The sequence below is a fragment of the Calypte anna genome, chromosome 2 (assembly GCF_003957555.1).
Source record: "Calypte anna isolate BGI_N300 chromosome 2, bCalAnn1_v1.p, whole genome shotgun sequence".
Lineage (NCBI taxonomy): Eukaryota > Metazoa > Chordata > Aves > Apodiformes > Trochilidae > Calypte > Calypte anna.
In genome coordinates this window covers 130,982,548-131,001,758 of record NC_044245.1, presented here as the reverse complement: position 1 = coordinate 131,001,758, position 19,211 = coordinate 130,982,548, and the positions used below count along the sequence as shown (strand labels likewise).

Here is a 19,211-nt window from a genome sequence, read left to right as displayed (position 1 = left end):
TTTTTCTTTTTTCCTTCTTCTTCTTTTTTTTTTTCTTCTTTTATTTCTTTTTTTTTTTCTTCTTTTTTTTTTCTTTTTTCTTTTTTTTTCCTTCTTTTTTTCTTTTTTTTTTTTTTTTTTTTTTTTTTTTTTTTTTTTTTAAATTCTTTTAAGATAAGCTGTTCTTGCATAGCTTGCCTTGCAGGTGAATTTCAGTACATACACTAGTACTTTGTTATCTATGACATCTTAAAGCAGACATAGTTTACTAACAAAGCTAATCAGAGAAGTTTTGTATTACAGTTTGTACTTAAAATTCATTAGAATTCATGTAACTGACCTCTCAAGCTTTTTTCTTTGTTTAAACCCAGGTGTTTACACAGGCTTGATTTCAATGCCATAACTTGAAGAAATCTTATCTCTGCTCATGTTTCTTCTAATTATTCACATACTGCATTCACCCAGAGAGTCAAATGGGCTCATTCAGTGACTGAGAATCTTGTATGCTCATATCTGCAGTACTAGTTAATTTCACTGGTAGAATCTTTTGCTGCTGATTTCTTCTGTTTTGCAATTCTTTCACCTGTAATTTTTCACTTAACTGCAAGTTTGCTTGGAATTCTGAAATAGCATTGAATTTATTTCCACAATGAGCATATTAGAAATTCTCTGCTTCTTACTTTAAACATGCTGGTAATATTAATTGTACTCAACAATCAATTCAGGAGATCTGAAGTTTTTGCCGGGGCTGTTTTAGACATGTTACATATTAAATTTAGATCCTGAGTGTATTACAGATAATGTTCAGATAATATCTTTGCAGCAAATCTAACTGTATTGCAATTGCTATTAGCCTGAATAGCTATTTTCTGCCTCATTTGCTACTCTTCTAGATGTTCACCAATAAATCCATATGTAGTGGACAAGCAGACTTCCTGAAGGTGATCTTAAAGCATTACAGTCTGTAGCAGGACTGAATGAAGGGTTTATGAACAAGCTTACAATGTCAGCTTTGTCACTTAGAGCATGAATATCTGAGCCCTGCCTAAACAATTTATTGTATTATAATTTTGCTTAAAAGTGCTTAAAATTTACTTTCTTAATCAGATAGGATTTGTTAGTGCAAATGCCATAGAAAAACGTGGAAGTGGGATGGTATAGTGTTAACATTTTTATTTAGGTGGTTTTAAATTCAGATTCTTGTTAGCCTCTCTTTCTAGATTTGACCATTGTTAATACTTCTGGGTGAGAAAGGTTTGGTGTTTACTACACATTGCATTTTGATGCCTTCATGAAGTATTTCAAGTCTTTTTTTTTAATGTAATTACTTTTCTGTATCAGAGCGGCGACGGTCTACTCCTGCCCCAAAAGAGGAGGAGAAAGTTAATGAAGAACAGTGGTCTCTGAGGGAAGTTGTGTTTGTGGAGGACGTTAAGAATGTTCCTGTTGGCAAGGTTTGTCTAAAATACACTGTCCTACTATCTCTGGGGAGAGAGAGATAAATCGTTTTTTCCTTTTAGATAAGCAAAGTGGTAAAAAATAATATTTGGGGGGATACTTGAAAATGTTTCTGGCTAGCATGGTTTTTGGTGCATTTTTATTTATCCATAACACAATAATGGTAATAGAATGAATGTGTTGTGAAGAGAACATGATGAATCCTAAAAATAACATTCTGGTACTTGAAATTGAACCATAATATGGAAAAGCAGATGTGGTTTTATCCAAAAGATTGCTTTTCATGACTTGTGCAATGGCTCTCAGCTGTCTGGTGAGATTGTGAAGAGTTACACCTGTTTTAACTGGCTTCTAGTTCAGCTTCCTAACATCAGCATAATGTTAGGGTGAATAAATATATAATGCCCATAAATAATTTTTAAATGTGTACAGTGGTTTAGACTGCAAAAACCTAATTATGTGGGTTTGTGCTCTTAAGATTTCATGGCTTAAGAAGTCCTGCCCTTTCAGAGTCCACCCAAATATACCCTCATCTGGTCTTCCATGGCCTTTTAATGCATGAGTTTCTGAGAAGTCACTTTTTCTTATATTGATATGGATGGCCTCAGTGGCATGACCATCTTGTGTGAGAACATACCATTCCTATGTAGCCTGGGAGTTTGTTGTCTTTGGTGTTTCAGAAAATTGGAAAGTCTTTGAAGCACTGTTTTGAGTTGAAGTAATTGATGTTACAAAGCTTGGTGTCCAAGGAGCTACACTTAGGTTCTCTTGAAGGGCAGTCATTGAGTAAACTGCATGGGCATGAAGCCTGTGAATGTTGGAGAAAGCCCTGGTAATTTGTCAGATGTTTTTTGACCAGAACATGTTATGCATTGCACTAAACTTACTGATAGGTAAGGCAAAAAATCCCACCTTGTGTAATGATTCAGGAGTAATAAGAGCTGCTTTAACTCTCTGGTTTGAGTTCCATCTGAGGTTGAATCCTTCCAACGAGAAGTGTTGTCTTTCAAGTTTCAATAGAGGTCTGTCTAGATCAGAGTTAATGTTCATTAATCTTTTGACTTGATCTGATTTGTGACATTTTTGCATAGTATTCTTGCAGCCATTGGTGAGGCTCTACTATTTAGAACTAGAAAGGGTGCTGCTAGACTGATGTTTACTTGTATGGGGAACAAGTGCTCTGATTCTATCCATAATAATATTCAAAATTCAAAAATATGCTAATACTTTCATATTTGTCAATAGGTTATTTTGTCTAGTATGCTTGATAGGCTGCACCTAGGAAGAGATACTGTGAGAAAACATGGAAATGGCTGGATTTTTATTACCTGCAGTATCTTGAAAATTCAAAAGGTGTTCTTTATTGTCAGGGACATTTTAAATGAATTTGATTACATCCAGATCTTTAATATTGCTTTGTAAGAACTTTCTATGTAGAAACTTATGAAATTAGGGCCTAATCAAGATTGACAATTACTTGCATGTAATTTTGACCAAGACTGAGATCTTAATTCTACTTAAAGTTAGAATATTGTCTATCCTTCCCCCTGTTCCCCTTTCCTCTTAGCTTTGTTTTCCTTTTGAAAAAATTACTGTCTCAACCAGAAACTCAAGAGGCCTTGCTGTTTGTGATAGCATAAGAAGTTTCAGTATCGAGGAAACCTATTTTGACAATTCTGATTAGATATGCATGTCAGCAACTCTTTAGAGAGGCTTAATGTCTCAAAAATTACTCTGTCAGTGTGAGGTAGAAGTTTCTATTTCCTTGGAGGGCAGAGGAATACAAAGATGCATGAAGTGTGTCTGGATAGACTTGTCTGTATCCTTCAGTTGTAAGGGACTGACTGGAGAACTTTATTATTAAGTCTAAAGAACAGATAATAAACCTGTAAGCCAACACATCTTGAGGAATGAGAACTAAGATTCTGCAACAGAGGCTATAAAATTCTTATATGGGGGGGAAAACAAACAAAAAAAAGCCTGTGTAGGTGTTTTTTAATTAGACTATTTGGTTGTGTTTGGAACTCATTTCCATAAGAATACTGTTTTCTTCCAAAAGTGAATGGACAAATTAAGAAGAGAAAGGTCTATGTAGGTTATTAAATATTAATTTTTCCTTCTATTTACAGTAGATAGAAGCTGGAAAGATATCAGGAAAAGTATCAGTAGAAGCTTCACTTGTCTGTTATTGTTTGTTCCTGTTGGACATAGGATGCTGAAATGGAAGGACCTTTGATTTGATTCAGGATACTAAAGAAGTCATTAAGAAATCCAAGTTTTTAATATTTCAGTAATGTTAGCACAACAACAAGGCTAATGACAAAGAGGATTTTATCACTGGTTATTTTAAACTTACATGTTTTTACTTAAAGTGTGCATTATTTTGAAGCAAATCAATGTAAACAGTTTCTCTTCAAAGCTTTTGGTAAAACTGCAATGTTTTCTGCCTGTAGGTGCTAAAAGTGGATGGTGCTTACGTTGCTGTGAAATTTCCAGGAACCTCCAGTAATGCAAACTGTCAGAGCAGTTCTAATTCAGATCCTGATCCTTCTTCTCTTCTCCAAGATTGTAGGCTACTCAGAATAGATGAACTGCAGGTATATTTTTGTGAAATATTAAAAGAAACAGTGTTTTGAAGTGTTAGCACTGTGCACTTAATAGCATTTTAAAATTTTACATATGTTTTCAGGTTGTAAAAACTGGTGGAACTCCTAAAGTTCCTGACTGTTTTCAGAGGACACCTAAAAAACTCTGTATTCCTGAAAAAGCAGAGATCCTAGCAGTAAATGTGGATTCAAAAGGTAAGTAGGACTTAGCCTGTAAGATACTCTGTTGGATCCTTACAATAACTGTCTCCTCCTGATGGAAAACAACTACTGTTAAACTAACTTAATCAGTTGTTTCCATTGATACTAGTAAGTCCTTGAAAGTGCTTTAGTTAGGAGTTCTTGTACTGGATGCCATTAGTAAGAGACATTAACTTTTTTCTCCATGTATCCTTGAAGGAGTTCATGCTGTTCTGAAAACTGGGAACTGGGTTCGATACTGCATATTTGACCTTGCCACAGGAAAGGCTGAACAGGAAAATAATTTCCCTACCAGCAGCATTGCATTCCTGGGTCAGAATGAGAGAAGTGTTGCTATTTTTACAGCTGGACAGGTTTGTGGTTTTGCATCTTAATCATTTCCCCTCACTGCACTTCACTTTCCGTCATCTGTGAATAAATTGTGTCTGATTAAAATCTGCTCTGGAGAATGAATAGAAATGTTAACAGAAAAAAATACTAATCTGTATTTGATATTAAAAAATATGTAGTGAGGTTATGTGCAACTCTTTCTACCATCCAACATCTGATTATACATCTTGATTTAAAGTGCTGACAACCATGAAGAAGGCTGAGAAAAAATTTAGTAACTTCTACAAACACACTATATTCTCTTAGGATAGGGGAAGGAGACATTTTTGCAAAGGAACTGAATTTGAATGCTTTGTTTCAATATGTTCAACTTTCACTGGAGAATTAAGTAAGCTAAAACTATAGGTACTGTATGTTTCAATGAACCTATATCATTAAAAAAGAACCTTTTAATATTATTTGCTATGTAAAGCACATTTCAGGCATTTGAGAAGGGGAATCATACATGCTGTGCCAGTTCTAATGAGAGGAGAAAGTGGCACAAATGAGAATTTTAGGTAAACTGTTGTCATTATTGGCAGGTAAGCACCATTTGGAAAGGATAATATCCATAAATTCTGGAGACTTAACGAGAACTTTTATCCCAATTGTAGGAATCTCCTATTATTCTTAGAGATGGAAATGGTACAATCTATCCAATGGCAAAAGATTGTATGGGTGGGATACGAGACCCTGACTGGCTTGATCTTCCACCTATCAGTAGTCTTGGAATGGGTGTTCATTCCTTAACAAATCTTCCTGCTAACTCGACCATTAAGAAGAAAGCTGCTATTATCATTATGGCTGTTGAGGTAAAATGTTTTCTTTACTACAGAACTGTGTGCTTTTTTTTGGTTTGGTTTTAAAGCTATGCTTAAAGCTGCTTCATTTTAGATAGTGATTTGTATTGTCACTGTTTCAAAGATTAATTTCAATGGAATGTTCTCTTAGAAAAATGAAAGCACAAATAAATTGACATAGTAAAATCAAATATCAATCTTGGGGTTGCATGGTTCTTTATCAGGCTTAAATGGTAATCTTGTTTTAGGTACTTTTTAGGTTACTTTTAAAATATATCTACCAGGACCCAATTTTATTTGTTTTATGGGTGCAGAGGTTTTCTGAGGGGTCAAAAAACTTATTTTCTTATGAATGTAGTTTATTTTTTTTAATCTTGTATTTGGACCATACACCAGGAAATTGAGTCGAGCAAAATTTTTTTCACTTGAATCACTTGTAGAGTTCCATAGTCATCTGTGGTGCTGCTTGAATAGTTCTGCTGTGAATTTATATATCTTACTTCTATAAATCTGTCAGTCATTTGGTTCACTTTAGTTAGATCTGCTGGGTGCTGTGCTGCCACAGCTGTTAGACTGAGACTGATTTCACAGTGGAGTTTTCCATCACTGTGGGAAACCTTGTTATATTGGGGGTGGCGCCTTCCAGACCTTCAACAGCTTCTGTTCATTTGCTTCTCAGTCTATGTTTCACGTGTTTAAAACAAATATATAGGAGCTAGTAGACTCCTGAGTTTTTTCACCTGTACTTCTCCCAGGTTCCATCAAATAGCAGTAATCTGTTTCAAGAACCCATCTGTGAAGCCAGAGGCATGTTTTTGTGAGCCCAATGGCTTCTGCTGGTTAAGCCTCTCCTTTCCTTTAACTTGTCTGTGCCTGAATGTCTTTCACAGTGCTGTAATTGAGGTGATGTGTATTCTCAACAGTTTCTCTTAATCTCTAGATTTAGACCTTCCTATTAATTTCCAAAACAGAAAACTAGAAATATGTAGGAGGCTCTTCTGTCTGCCTTTTGTATTTTAAATTGTTAAAATATTGCATTCTTTTGAGTACAGAAACAAACATTAATGCAGCACATCCTCCGATGTGACTACGAGGCTTGCAGACAATACCTGATGAATCTTGAACAAGCAGTTGTCTTGGATCAGAATCCCCAGGTGCTGCAGACTTTCCTTGGCCATAGATGTGATGGAAACCGCAACATTCTGCACGCTTGTGTCTCAGTGTGCTTTCCAACCAGCAACAAAGAAACTAAAGAGGAAGAGGGTGAGCTCAACAATATGATGAAAATACTTTGAAAATAAACTTTCTGTGCATTTTCAAGAACATTTGAAATAAAGGCTGCATTCTCCATAGATGTGTATCTTCAAATTTAGCACCTGAAATGTGTCCTAGCCTTTCAGAGGTGCTGAGATAACATTTTTATTACTCTGGTAGCCATTTATAAGAATTCAGTAGTTAAGAATACTAAGCTGTTTTTATTGATTGTAAAAGACAAGTGTTTCACATCCACATGTTAATTTTACATGAGAAGTGCTTTTCCACCTTGATATGACTCATATCCCCATTATATCACTAGTAAACTTTTTAGAGAAACAATACTTAATATTTTTCAAGTTTTATAGTATATTTTAATGCCTCCAATAAGAAAGGCTACTTGCAGATGACATGTATTAAGAAAGGTGAAAGAAAGACCCTTCTGTTAATGCCAGTTACTCACACCATTTAAAAATATCTATGAAATACTTATGTAAAAAGTATGTAGCAGAACAAGGTTGCTAAGTCAAGCACTCAAAAATTAGGAAATGCCAAAAATAAGGTTACCCATGTGCTCTTCATGGGTATTCATTGTGAAATGGTCTTTAATTACACCGTCATACTATTTTTTCCACAGGACTACCTCATTCAGTGCACAAGATGGACGGTGCTCACCGAATGGGTAGCTATTCAATATTTCTTTTTATCCTCATCATTCAGTGTGTGGCCCCATTCCTTTCTTATTGCACTCCATACAAACCTTGCACTGAATAAGGAATGAAATTCCTTGCGGGATTTTTGTATGGTGCTGTCATTGAATTTTAGTCACTTACAGACCTTAATTGTTCCTCATATCCCTGTTAATAAAATGGGGATAATACTGCAGCTCATCTCTTGAAGGTATTACAGTTTAAAGTTTTTCTGTATGCAAAGTGATTAATTTTTCAGGGTTTTGTTTACGATGCTGAGGGCCTAATCTCTTTTTTTTGAGTAGCTGTTACTTCAGAATATTCTAGAGCTGGATTAATAGTAGTTTTAGTTGTTCTGTGAATGTTTATTATTTCTGTGTATAAGGCACCTTCTAGGTGTCCAGAAATGAGTAAAATGTATCACGATCATCTGTAAAAACTTGTTTCACAAAGTTCTGTGATGTGTGCTTAGATGTGGCAGAAGTAGGTTCCAGTTCTCCAGAGTAACGATCAGTAGCATGAAATACAAGACAGTGCTTCCCCCTGTCCTTACCAAGCTGTTGCTGCCTTGCTACACGCCTCCCAAATGGTGCAGCAAGCAAGGCATGAACAGCTTGCTCATCCTGCAGCCCTTCATCTTCAGTGTCGTCCATCCTGTGCACTGATTGAGGCAGGGGTCTTGTTGTGGGAGGGAAGGAGAAACAACCCAATCCAAAAATACCCCAACCTAAACCAAACCAAATGAACTGTGTAACAGAAGATTGTTTTATTATAAGCACCCAAGTAAGATGAAATAAGGATGCATGGGCAAACTTAATCTGACTTTTCTTAATCTGAGTGCTTGTCTTTGCAACCTTGACTTTCTTTCAGTAACCTCATTTGGAAGTAACTTTCTGAAAAATGAAAAATATGAACCTGATAGACTTTTAACACCCCTCTGCCTCTATCTTTCCTCTCACAAAAATCATATTTAAAAGAATTCATATTTTTAGATTCAAATCACATTCACCTTCCTCTGTAACTGTTAGTGATGACAATTGGGATAAGCTTATTTTCTGTGCATCATCTGGAGGGCAGTGGTGACTACTGTTACTGTCTCTAAGTTATAAAGCCAGCTACTAACCTGTAAATTAAATTTGATTCAGGAGTAAAGGCTTCAGTTCCAAATATGATGGTTCCTTAGCAATTACAGAACATACTACCACTTCTCAGCTAGTATCTGCCTGAAATCCCTCACTCTTCTTCATATAGATTCCTTTTTAAGTACCAGAAAGGGAATATTGAGGGCTGTGATAAGCTTTTTTTTTATTATTTATTTGATCCTGTGCCTAGTTTTGCACTCTCTCCTACAGTGCTGAGTAAAGGAGTTGCAGGGAAAATGGCCCCAAACCTACAAAGCTGGGGGAAGGCTGCTCTGTTTCTCTGTGATTTTTTCTAGCTCCTTAGCTTGACCAATGGAAATGATCATGGAAAAGACAGGTTTAAAAGAATCGTTCAAAGCATGTAAAATCAGTGAAGAGTTACAATACTAAACTTCAGATAACTTCAGATAACTTTTTTACTGAACACCTACAAATTGAGTTTTCCAGGGAACTGGGACAGATTTAATTAGTCAACAGAACAACATATTACTTGTAGAGTCAAGGGCATTTACAGTTGAGGGGGTCTCAAAAAAGGAGTACTAACTAAATACTAAAACCTTTTCCTTTCAGTTTGCACCAAAAACTGTCTTCCACTCAGTTGAAAGGAAAATTGCCTTTCTCCTGGCCTGTATCATGCTGAAAGTGGTTTATTTTTCAGTTTTCTGGATCAATGGCTGTAGTGATTCATAGTTTGCTCTGCAGTGACTGTGTGATCTTTGTCAGTAACTCCTAAAAAAGCAATGACTGTTACTCTCTGCAAATGATGCACAGCTGACTTTACTGATTTATCTGGGTATTTATTTTGCAGATAAATAAATCTACGTTAGGTCTTTCATTCAAGTTGTACTGTAACTGACAACCAGGCAATTTTTTATATTCTGTGTTGCACCTGGCACAGTTCAGTCCTCATGATGACTGGAACCTTTAGGTGCTATGATGCTTAGGGTTTTCCATTTTAGAAGAAATGTGTATTCTTTCTGAGGTAAACTGATTGAGCTGCCTTATTGTACTCATCACAGTTAGTTTTCCTAAGCATGTTCATAAGGTAGCATGTCTATCTTAAAAGCCTACAACTTTGCATTGTTGTTCATAGCTGTTCATTGTGAAGGTGGGAGTGGTGTCTGTGTGCCTGTGATGTTTTGGGTTTATTTGGTTGTCATTACTTTTGAAGCCTTGATTTAGCAAGTGTCTGAAATCAGCTATGTGATAGGTCCTTGTGCCTTGATGCTACTGAAAATTAAAAGCTTGTTCTGGAATTTTGGTGCCTTGACTTGGTGCCTTCCTTGCTGGCCTTTTAGAAGCCAAACCCAGTCCAGATCATGGTTGAGCTTGTCCAAAATAAAAATTTCTATATGAACTTACTCTCTCCCTCTAAATCTTAAAAAAAAAAAAAAATTATTCAGGGAACATTTTATGATTAGAGGCATTTCATACTTTATACTCCTTCCTTATCATTTTCTCAGGTGAAGTTCTGGCACTAACACTTGTCTTAATCTTTCAGAAGCAGAGCGCTCCGAGAGGAACACCTTTGCTGAAAGGCTCTCAGCTGTGGAAGCTATTGCAAATGCAATCTCTGTTGTGTCAAGTAATGGCCCAGGAAATCGGGCAGGATCATCAAGCAGCAGAAGGTAACATGACCAATACTTTCTTGTTGTTTTCTCTGTGCCAATTTCCATATTAATTACCATTCTCTTATGAATTCCTTGTCAGTCTAGTTTAAGAGTGGACTCTGTCATTTAAGGTCAGATTTCACTTCTTCAAGCACCAAACCAGAGCTCCAGTGGGTTGTTTTGAAGTCTTTTCTTGTGTGAAAAGTTATGGTGGGATATTTCTAAACTAATTCTGTTTTCTGAGGTTGGGGCATTGTCTTCTTGGTTATTAAATGAAAATGCTTCTCCTTGTGGGAAAAGAGAATTTGTGAATAAACTGTAGTGTTTTTTGCTAAGGAAAATTAAGTATCATGAAAGTACTAGGATAGTGCCCAGACTCATTCTTTTAGGATAATTTCTGCAAGGGGTTCTCACTTTTGCAGATAAATAATGCTGAGATCAAGGAAACACTGGTGGGGAAGAACCTAATTCTTTTTATCCTCAGCAATAAGTGGGAGTCTTTTGTATTGAGGTGGGTCTAAAAGATAGGTTTCTGATCCTGACAGAATCCTGATTTCTGAGGACATGTATGATCATCTTTTCATGATGTTAACTGGGTGGTGCTCCCATCAAGGGAATTTGACAGCATCTGTACTGAGTCTTAGTTCAGAGCACTTTGTATGAGAGCATAGTATTGTTTTCTTCTAACTTGGCTCTATAGTTGAAACAATTGTCATGGAATAGTGTCTTTATCCTTCCCAAGCTACAGTCCTTATCACAGTGATCTTTTTTATGTGGGGGATAAAGGTAAGGGTTAAAGCTTCCCTCATGCATTCAGTACGAGCATTATTCATGAGGAAGTGTGTTTTTTAAAACAAAAAAAACATCAAAGCCACCTTTATGTTTGTACCTCTTTGTATCACACCAGATTCCTTGGCTTCTTATTCCTACCACCCTCACCTCTAGGAAGATGATACAGAATTTCTTGAAATTGTTTTCCTCAGTTTTTTAACTCCTTTAAAATTTTTTTCCAGCCACATTTTTATTCTTTCATTAACCTCTTCTTGCAGTTAGATTTTGAAAAATGGCACCAACAAGAAGAAATCTTTGCACAAACTTAACACTGAGCAATGAGTTTGTGGTAAAAGCAGTGCTAAATAGTGGTAATAATGCCTGTCAGCTACTGCTTTCTGCAAGAGGCAGTGCTGTTGTGACTGGAGATGTGTTCTGGGCTGAGAGCTGTCTGAATGCATTGCTGGCTGATTCTCCTTCCAAGGTCATTGTATTTTGTTGCAACAAAATAGAATAGAAGAATGAAAAATACCTCTTTGTTAATTCTTCTTTATGCTGGAGAAAAATGGAGATAAAGAAGAGTTCAGTTTCCTTTCTCAGTATAAGATTCTGCTTTAAAATGTTCTGATTATAAATGAAAGTGAGGGTATTTTTATCTTGGTTTTGTCCTCAGTTTGAGATTAAGGGAAATGATGAGAAGGTCCTTGAGAGCTGCTGGGTTGGGCAGACATGAAGCTGGTGCTTCATCAAGTGATCATCAGGACCCGGTGTCTCCACCAATAGCTCCTCCCAGCTGGGTTCCAGATCCTCCTGCAATGGATCCGGGTAAGTCTGCTCATGTATCACATTAGACTGGAGCAGGAGAGTAATGAACCAGTGGCTTTTAGTGTGAATCACTTAGATTTTAGCATGAGACTAGAATAGCTAATACCATAGAGGTAGCAAGATGTGCTCTAAAAGTTTACTGAAGACTTAAAAGCTGTAATCTTGTGGTATTTGTTTTTCTAACACTGCTGTCAAACCTCTGAAGTGTGTTTTGTAATGTTGAGTTACATTACTAAAACAGGAATTGAACTGTTTGTAGGAAAGAGTACCCATTAAATACAGAGCACCTACAGTGTGTTAGACATTACAGAAAGAGCATGTTGATAGGGATGTTTTTATGTATTGATATACATCCTGCTGTTCTGTTTACTAAAAGATGGTGACATTGATTTTATCCTGGCCCCCGCTGTGGGATCTCTTACCACAGCAGCGACTGGCACCGGCCAAGGACCTAGCACCTCCACGATACCAGGTGAGGACATGCTGCTTATATGATTATGTTTTAGAAGGAAAATTATCTCAAAAGCTGTCTCTGCTTGCACAGACATTCTGCGTATGAAAAAGCCTCTTATCAGCTGAAGATTGGATTGAAGCAGAATTTCACAAGTGTGCAAAACATACATGAAGCCCCATGCTGTGTTTTATGTAGAAACAATTTTTACCTGGGGAATGACAAAAACTATGGTAATCAGTATGAAATTGGGATTACTGTCTCTATTTCAGAATGCAATTTGGAACTGAAATTTACAGTACTTCAGTTAAATGTTGCTGAGACTGGCAAACAACTGAATAGTCAACCTACTGATGAATCACCCCAGTGGAACATTAAATTATTTGCTTTTAATCTTTGAAGAAAAATTGTTTCTCTGCATTTTTTTTATTTTTTCATTACAGGTCCTTCGACTGAGCCATCTGTTGTGGAATCAAAGGATCGGAAGGCAAATGCTCACTTCATACTGAAATTACTGTGTGACAGTGTTGTTTTACAACCTTATCTTCGGGAATTGCTGTCAGCCAAGTAAGGATTTTCATACGAATTTTCACTATCCTTTGTAATGTTGTATCACTGAAAATTCATTACATAGAAGCCTTGTTTTTAAAAGGTTATTTAAAATTGTGTTTGTTAAAATGGAGAATGTTAGACTATTATAGCTGGGTTTGCATCCTGCTGTACCTTAAAATTAGGTCTTTTTCACAGAAGTAAAATAAATAAGAGTCCTTATTCAGTCTGTGCTTTTTCTATTGCACATGAGTTGCAGTGCTAAGTTTTCATTTTTTTGTTTCCTACCTCTCCTGTTGTAACAAAAAAACCTAAACAGTGTGTTTAAACTTATCTCTTGATTTTTCTTAGGGATGCAAGAGGCATGACACCATTTATGTCAGCAGTCAGTGGTCGGGCATATCCTGCAGCAATTACAATTTTAGAAACTGCACAGAAAATTGCTAAAGGTACACCAGTTCCATTAATTATTAGCATGTGGTTCCTTCTGTAATCTGACTTGTGTGCCAGTTCATTATGAACAGTGCTTTTCTGGTGGTGGTGGTAAACACCTCCTTCCAAAAAACACTGTGTTGCTGTATGGTTTGGAAATCTTGCTATTATGGAGTGTCTTCCTCTTTTGTGGTGTGTATATTACGATAGAGTTCTATGAATATTACTGGTTTTGTGTTTTTTCAGTCTTTTTAGCATTTCATTGCTTTACAAACATCAGTGGATTAAGGTACTGTTTCTCAGGTGCACAAAGGTATCACCTGAAACTTATTTCTTGAAATTGGAAAAAAACCAATATGATAAACCAGTATGCTAAGGTAGACACATGTTTTGTGGCTCTCTTTTCATGTTGGTATGTCATTGTTTAAGAGAAATGTGCGAAGTTGAATTTCAGAACAAATTTCAGCAGATTAGAACTGTGATGTGACAAAGATCTGTAGGACTGTGTGTTCTTTACAAGAATATGGCCCATAAATGATTTAATCTTTCAATAGGGTAATCCACTGAATTGATTAAAATACCAGTGAATTCAAAACTGGAGAAGAGTTGGTGGTTGTACTTTTGGGCCAGGGATGTGTAGCAGCTTCTATAAGAAGTACCTGTAATGTGACAAGCAGAAAGCTTTCTCAATTGTAACGAAGACTTTATTCAGACTTCTAATTCGCTACAGGATTCTGTAATTGCAAATGTCTGTCAAGTATGGGTTCTGTTTAATGGGTTTTTGTTATTTTGGGGGGATTGTTTTTAACACTGGTGTTCTGTTGTTCTTTTAGCTGAGGCAACTTCTAGTGAAAAAGAAGATGATGTATTTATGGGAATGGTTTGTCCTTCTGGTACAAATCCAGATGACTCTCCCTTGTATGTTTTGTGTTGTAATGATACATGCAGTTTTACATGGACTGGTGCAGAACATATTAACCAAGTAAGCCTTTTTTAAATTTATTTTTTCTCTTTTTAAGTAAATATGAATGAGTTTCAATCATGTGTTGTGTTAGTCCACTAATGTAACTTTAATAATTTAGAAGTTATATTGTTTTGATTTGCTGTAGCTTTAAAGTCTGGTATTGTTACTGCCTCCCTTAATTGCTTTGTACTCTCAAAGGGGCTTCTGTTGGTCAGGATATGGCTGTTTATAGGTGTGGCTTTCCCCCTTTGGGTAGCTTTGGCAAAAATTTTCATGGAAACAGCTCTTTGAAAACACTGAATATTCTAACTAAAACCAGAGTCTTACTTTCTGGAACTTATTTACTTCTAAGTGAAGGCATTGGCTTGAACAAGAGCAATTTCATTGTAACCTGAAATGGCAAGTACTGTAAAGAAAAAAGTATGCATAATATTATGGTGCTTTTTTTTTTTTTTTTTTTTTTATTATTTTTTTTTAGGATATATTTGAATGCCGAACATGTGGCCTGCTGGAATCTCTTTGTTGTTGCACAGAATGTGCAAGGGTCTGTCACAAAGGACATGACTGCAAGTAAGTAGTGTGTTTCTTGTAAATAAACCACTATTTGTGGTGATCAATAAATCACTATTTATTGATAGTTAATAGGTTTTTCTCCTTGGTTGAAGTGTTCAGGTACTACAAAACAGAAGATTAGTAGAATATTTAAAATATCTTTTTCTTCTGCTCTGTAAAATTTATTTTATGGATCAGAATTGAAAGAGTAACCTGAAGCAATGTTGTACTTTTCACTTCATAGAATTTAGAGTAAATGAGTAACACCCTCCCAAGTGCTTACTATTCTAAGGCAAATATATCTAAGTGATACCATGTTTTTGTTCCGAGTGCCTCCAGAAGTTTTCTGAAAGTCAGTGAATCCTGATAACAGATCATTCTTGTAAACTTTCAGAAAGAAGTGTAGCATATTAATTTCTAAGATCAACTATAATAAAGGGAAAAGTGAGCAAGCAGTAAAATGAACAGTCAAGATGTCTCTGATCAGCCTGAGCAAAGGTTTGAAGTTGTGGATGGCTTGTGCTACTGTTGCAGGATATAAATGTTACAGAATTAATAGTTTAGCTATAATAAGCCTAACAGATGTAATTATAAGGATAATCTCATCAATATACTGTAATAGTTGATGAGATTTTGTTGCATGTCATGAGTATTTCAAACTTTTTTGGCTAGAGGCTGTTTTGGGGAAGAACAAATGGTCTTGTGGGAATTTTACTAAGGCAGTATGAAAGTTTTGTAATGAAACTGCCCTTTTGAAATCAGTGTAGGAAACAAGAACAGCAGTTGCCACATTTAAACTGCATTTCTCTTTTAAACTAGGATTTGGCATCTTGGTGTTATAATAAACAAAAAACTCTAGTAGGAATCTTAACGTGTGCACCAAAACCATCGGCCTGCGTAGAAAGTACGTAGTATATTACTGAACAGTTTTGCAGCTCTCATTTTCTGTTTCTTGTAGGCTCAAACGAACATCTCCCACAGCCTACTGTGATTGCTGGGAAAAGTGCAAATGTAAAACACTAATAGCAGGACAGAAGTCTGCTCGCCTCGATCTCCTTTACCGCCTGCTCACCACCACAAATCTTGTTACCATGCCAAATAGCAGGCAAGTTCATATTTGCAGTGCCTATGGCAGAGTAATTTTTATTGTTTTAAAATATGTGATACATCTCCACTAATTCATTTTTCATCACAGGGGAGAACATCTGCTGCTGTTTTTAGTACAGACAGTTGCCAGGCAAACTGTGGAACACTGCCAGTACAGACCACCTAGAATTAGGGAAGACCGTAATCGTAAAACTGCAAATCCTGAAGGTAAGAGGTGTTTCAGTGAAACGTGTGACAAATTCCATATTTCACCATCTCTCTCTTATATTGCTTTGGTGTATGTATTTATTAATTTATTTTTTTATTTGTGTGTTTTAGATTCTGATATGCCTGATCATGATCTAGAACCTCCTCGATTTGCCCAGCTTGCTTTGGAACGCGTTTTACAAGACTGGAATGCGCTGAAGTCAATGATCATGTTTGGCTCCCAAGAAAATAAAGACCCGTGTGTATCTACAAATAGATGTCAATGTAAAGCTGGATCTTATGTTTGAGACCTGCTGACTTACATAAAATTATTTTGTTTGTTTTTGTTTTTTCCAAGTCTTAGTGCAAGCAGTAGGATAGGTCATCTTCTGCCTGAAGAACAAGTTTATCTTAATCAGCAAAGTGGAACCATTCGCTTGGACTGTTTTACACACTGCCTTATTGTCAAGTGTACAGCAGACATTCTGGTAAGTGTTTGACATAGATTTTCTGAATAAAAGTAATATTAGATTACCTCAGGTGATATATTTGGAGTCTAATTCAAAAGTAACTTCAAGTTAGTTATGTTTTTGTGAATTTCTACTGTTATGACTGTGGTCTCCTTTTGAACCTTAATCTGTCTTTTTCCATGCTTCTAAATGACACTTCATTATTAGGTTGTAATGAACTGTTTCTACAGCTCTTAGATACTTTGCTGGGTACTCTGGTAAAGGAATTGCAAAACAAGTATGCACCAGGACGCAGAGAAGAAGCTATTGCTGTTACAATGAGATTCCTGCGTTCTGTAGCAAGAGTGTTTGTCATTCTTAGTGTAGAAATGGCTTCCTCCAAAAAGAAAAAGTAAGTGGTGGTGTGTGTGTGTTGGTTGTGGTGGTTTTGTTTTTTTAATTTATTCTTTTAATAGAATAGTTGATAGCAAACAATAGTGTGGGAAACATCTGAATTAATGTGTGGCTGTAAACAGCAGTGTGTAGAAAGGAGGAAACTTCAAGATTACAGAGTAGCTGCTAGAATACCATGTTTCTTTTTAATGCAACACTTGTTTAACTTGCATGTTCATATTGAAGCTTTATGTTTAAACTGTTAGTATTTTTGGAAGCAAGTTTTTTAACATGTTAATTACAGTCTATGGTTGGTTGTCTATAATAGATTTTAGATGTCTAGCCTTTGTCTCAAATTATTGAAAAATGTTTTAAACTGACTTGAATAGCTGTGCATATTTTTTCTTTATACACAAATTTATATATCAGTTAAAGATAATAGTCTTGACATTCTAAAAAAAGTTGATATTACCTTTTTTTTTTTAATGAAAAGTCATATTTGACCCTTATTTTTCTATATTTTTTCCCTAGCAATTTTATTCCACAGCCAATTGGAAAATGTAAACGTGTGTTCCAGGCACTACTGCCCTATGCTGTTGAAGAGTTGTGCAATGTAGCAGAATCTCTAATTATTCCAGTCAGGATGGGAATTGCACGTCCTACAGCACCCTTTACTCTTGCTAGCACTAGTATAGATGCCATGCAGGGAAGTGAGGAATTGTTTTCTGTGGAGCCTCTGCCACCCAGACCATCATCTGACCAGTCTAGCAGGTAAAATTTTTTAAAGCTCACTATTTGTTCATTTCAAGGACTTGTTAAAGGTGATTTTGTTTTGGGTCGTTGTTGGATTTTATTAACACAAGTATGGTGAGGCTTCTTCTACTGACAGTCCTACTGACACGTTGATGTCCAGAGGCCCAAATAATTTTTGTTCTTCTGTGTTTGTTTTATTTTTTTCCTCTATTTTTTTTTCTCTTTTCCCTTTTTAAAACAGTTCTAGTCAATCTCAGTCATCCTACATCATAAGGAATCCTCAGCAAAGACGAATCAGCCAGTCACAGCCAGTTCGTGGCAGGGATGAAGAACAAGATGATATCGTTTCAGCAGATGTGGAAGAGGTCAGTTTTCTTTATTTTATTTTATTATTTCTTTTTTCTTTTTTCTTTTTTCTTTTTTCTCAGTATAGCACCTAATGTAGTAGCACATGCTTAAACATCTGAACTAGAAATCCATGTATCAAGTCCACTGATTTGCAAAAGATATTGAGAGGTACTTCATGAAGTCCTAGTGTGCCATTTTGTTCTATCAGGGCTTTTTAATCATTGCTTTGTATTCAGTAACACTTAGTCATTTCAGAGTATACGAAGTGTCTTGAATTTGACAGAACTCTAGTATGATTTAGATACTAATAAATACATATGTGACTTCCCTTAAATGCAACCTTACGTTGTAACTCCCCCTTAAGACACTTAAATCTTTCAGCATGTTTGCTATTACTCAAGTCCTGTTGGAGAACTACAGGGTCTTTTGTCAGGATCATTGCTGTTCAGTGTTTATAAACTAATTCTAGGCTTTACAGTAAGTTTTACCTTTTGAGCATTAAAATCTAATGTACAAGGCTGTGTTTTACTTCTGGACCTGAACTACAGTGGCTTTAAGTTAATTTTCTGCTTGTGTAAATTCTGTTGTGAGGTCATCCTTTGTAGATAAGGGCTTTTTTATTTCTAAGTTTTTAAATCGGATTTTGTACTGAGTTTTTGAAAATATGTAGATTATCTCTGATGGGAAAGATATTCAAGTATAAAATTACAATGCTTTGTACAGGTTGAGGTGGTTGAGGGGGTAGCTGGTGAAGAAGACCATCATGATGAACAGGAGGAACATGGTGAAGAAAATGCTGAAGCAGAAGGACAGCATGATGAGCATGATGAAGATGGTATGTATAATGTACATCATGCACATTACATCTTGGATGAAAAACCTGTGCATGAGAAACTAAAAGGCATCTTCAGGGTCAGTGATAATGATTTGAGAGCCTTGCATGAGTAGAGAGAATCCAGTTGTCAAGACTACACTGATTCCAAAAGGACATGGGTAACATTATTAGATAACTCATAGCAGGCAACTATGTGACCATTTTTTTTCTCTGCCAAAGGAGAAACTATTAGGATACCAAAGGATAAAAAAATCCAAACAATCAAACAAAACCCCACCACCACCATTAAGAACAAACAAAAAAGCCCACCAAACAAATGTTACATGCTTGGTCAGTAGTATCTATTTTGCTTTTTGTATTTGCTGTTCTAAAATATTGTTGACATAAACTGTTTGAAGGACTGAAAAAATACCTACCTGTTGTATGGCTAATGTGAGAATAGTGGTTATGGTAGAGATGTTTTCCACAGGAATCTGAATGATGGTGAG

General features: G+C 36.0%; 1 protein-coding gene across 1 annotated transcript in view; it reads left to right on the top strand.

The window, feature by feature from the left end:
* UBR5 (ubiquitin protein ligase E3 component n-recognin 5) overlaps positions 1-19,211 on the top strand; it is a 78,870-nt gene that overhangs the window by 40,206 nt on the left and 19,453 nt on the right. The window contains 21 exon segments of the mRNA XM_030444117.1: positions 1,321-1,433; positions 3,891-4,034; positions 4,127-4,238; positions 4,443-4,597; positions 5,228-5,425; positions 6,466-6,676; positions 10,000-10,126; positions 11,553-11,704; positions 12,081-12,176; positions 12,599-12,722; positions 13,056-13,153; positions 13,970-14,118; positions 14,579-14,670; positions 15,611-15,757; positions 15,848-15,966; positions 16,078-16,204; positions 16,304-16,433; positions 16,646-16,806; positions 17,319-17,558; positions 17,782-17,905; positions 18,612-18,723. Coding sequence (XP_030299977.1) covers positions 1,321-1,433; positions 3,891-4,034; positions 4,127-4,238; positions 4,443-4,597; positions 5,228-5,425; positions 6,466-6,676; positions 10,000-10,126; positions 11,553-11,704; positions 12,081-12,176; positions 12,599-12,722; positions 13,056-13,153; positions 13,970-14,118; positions 14,579-14,670; positions 15,611-15,757; positions 15,848-15,966; positions 16,078-16,204; positions 16,304-16,433; positions 16,646-16,806; positions 17,319-17,558; positions 17,782-17,905; positions 18,612-18,723 — 2,931 coding nt within the window.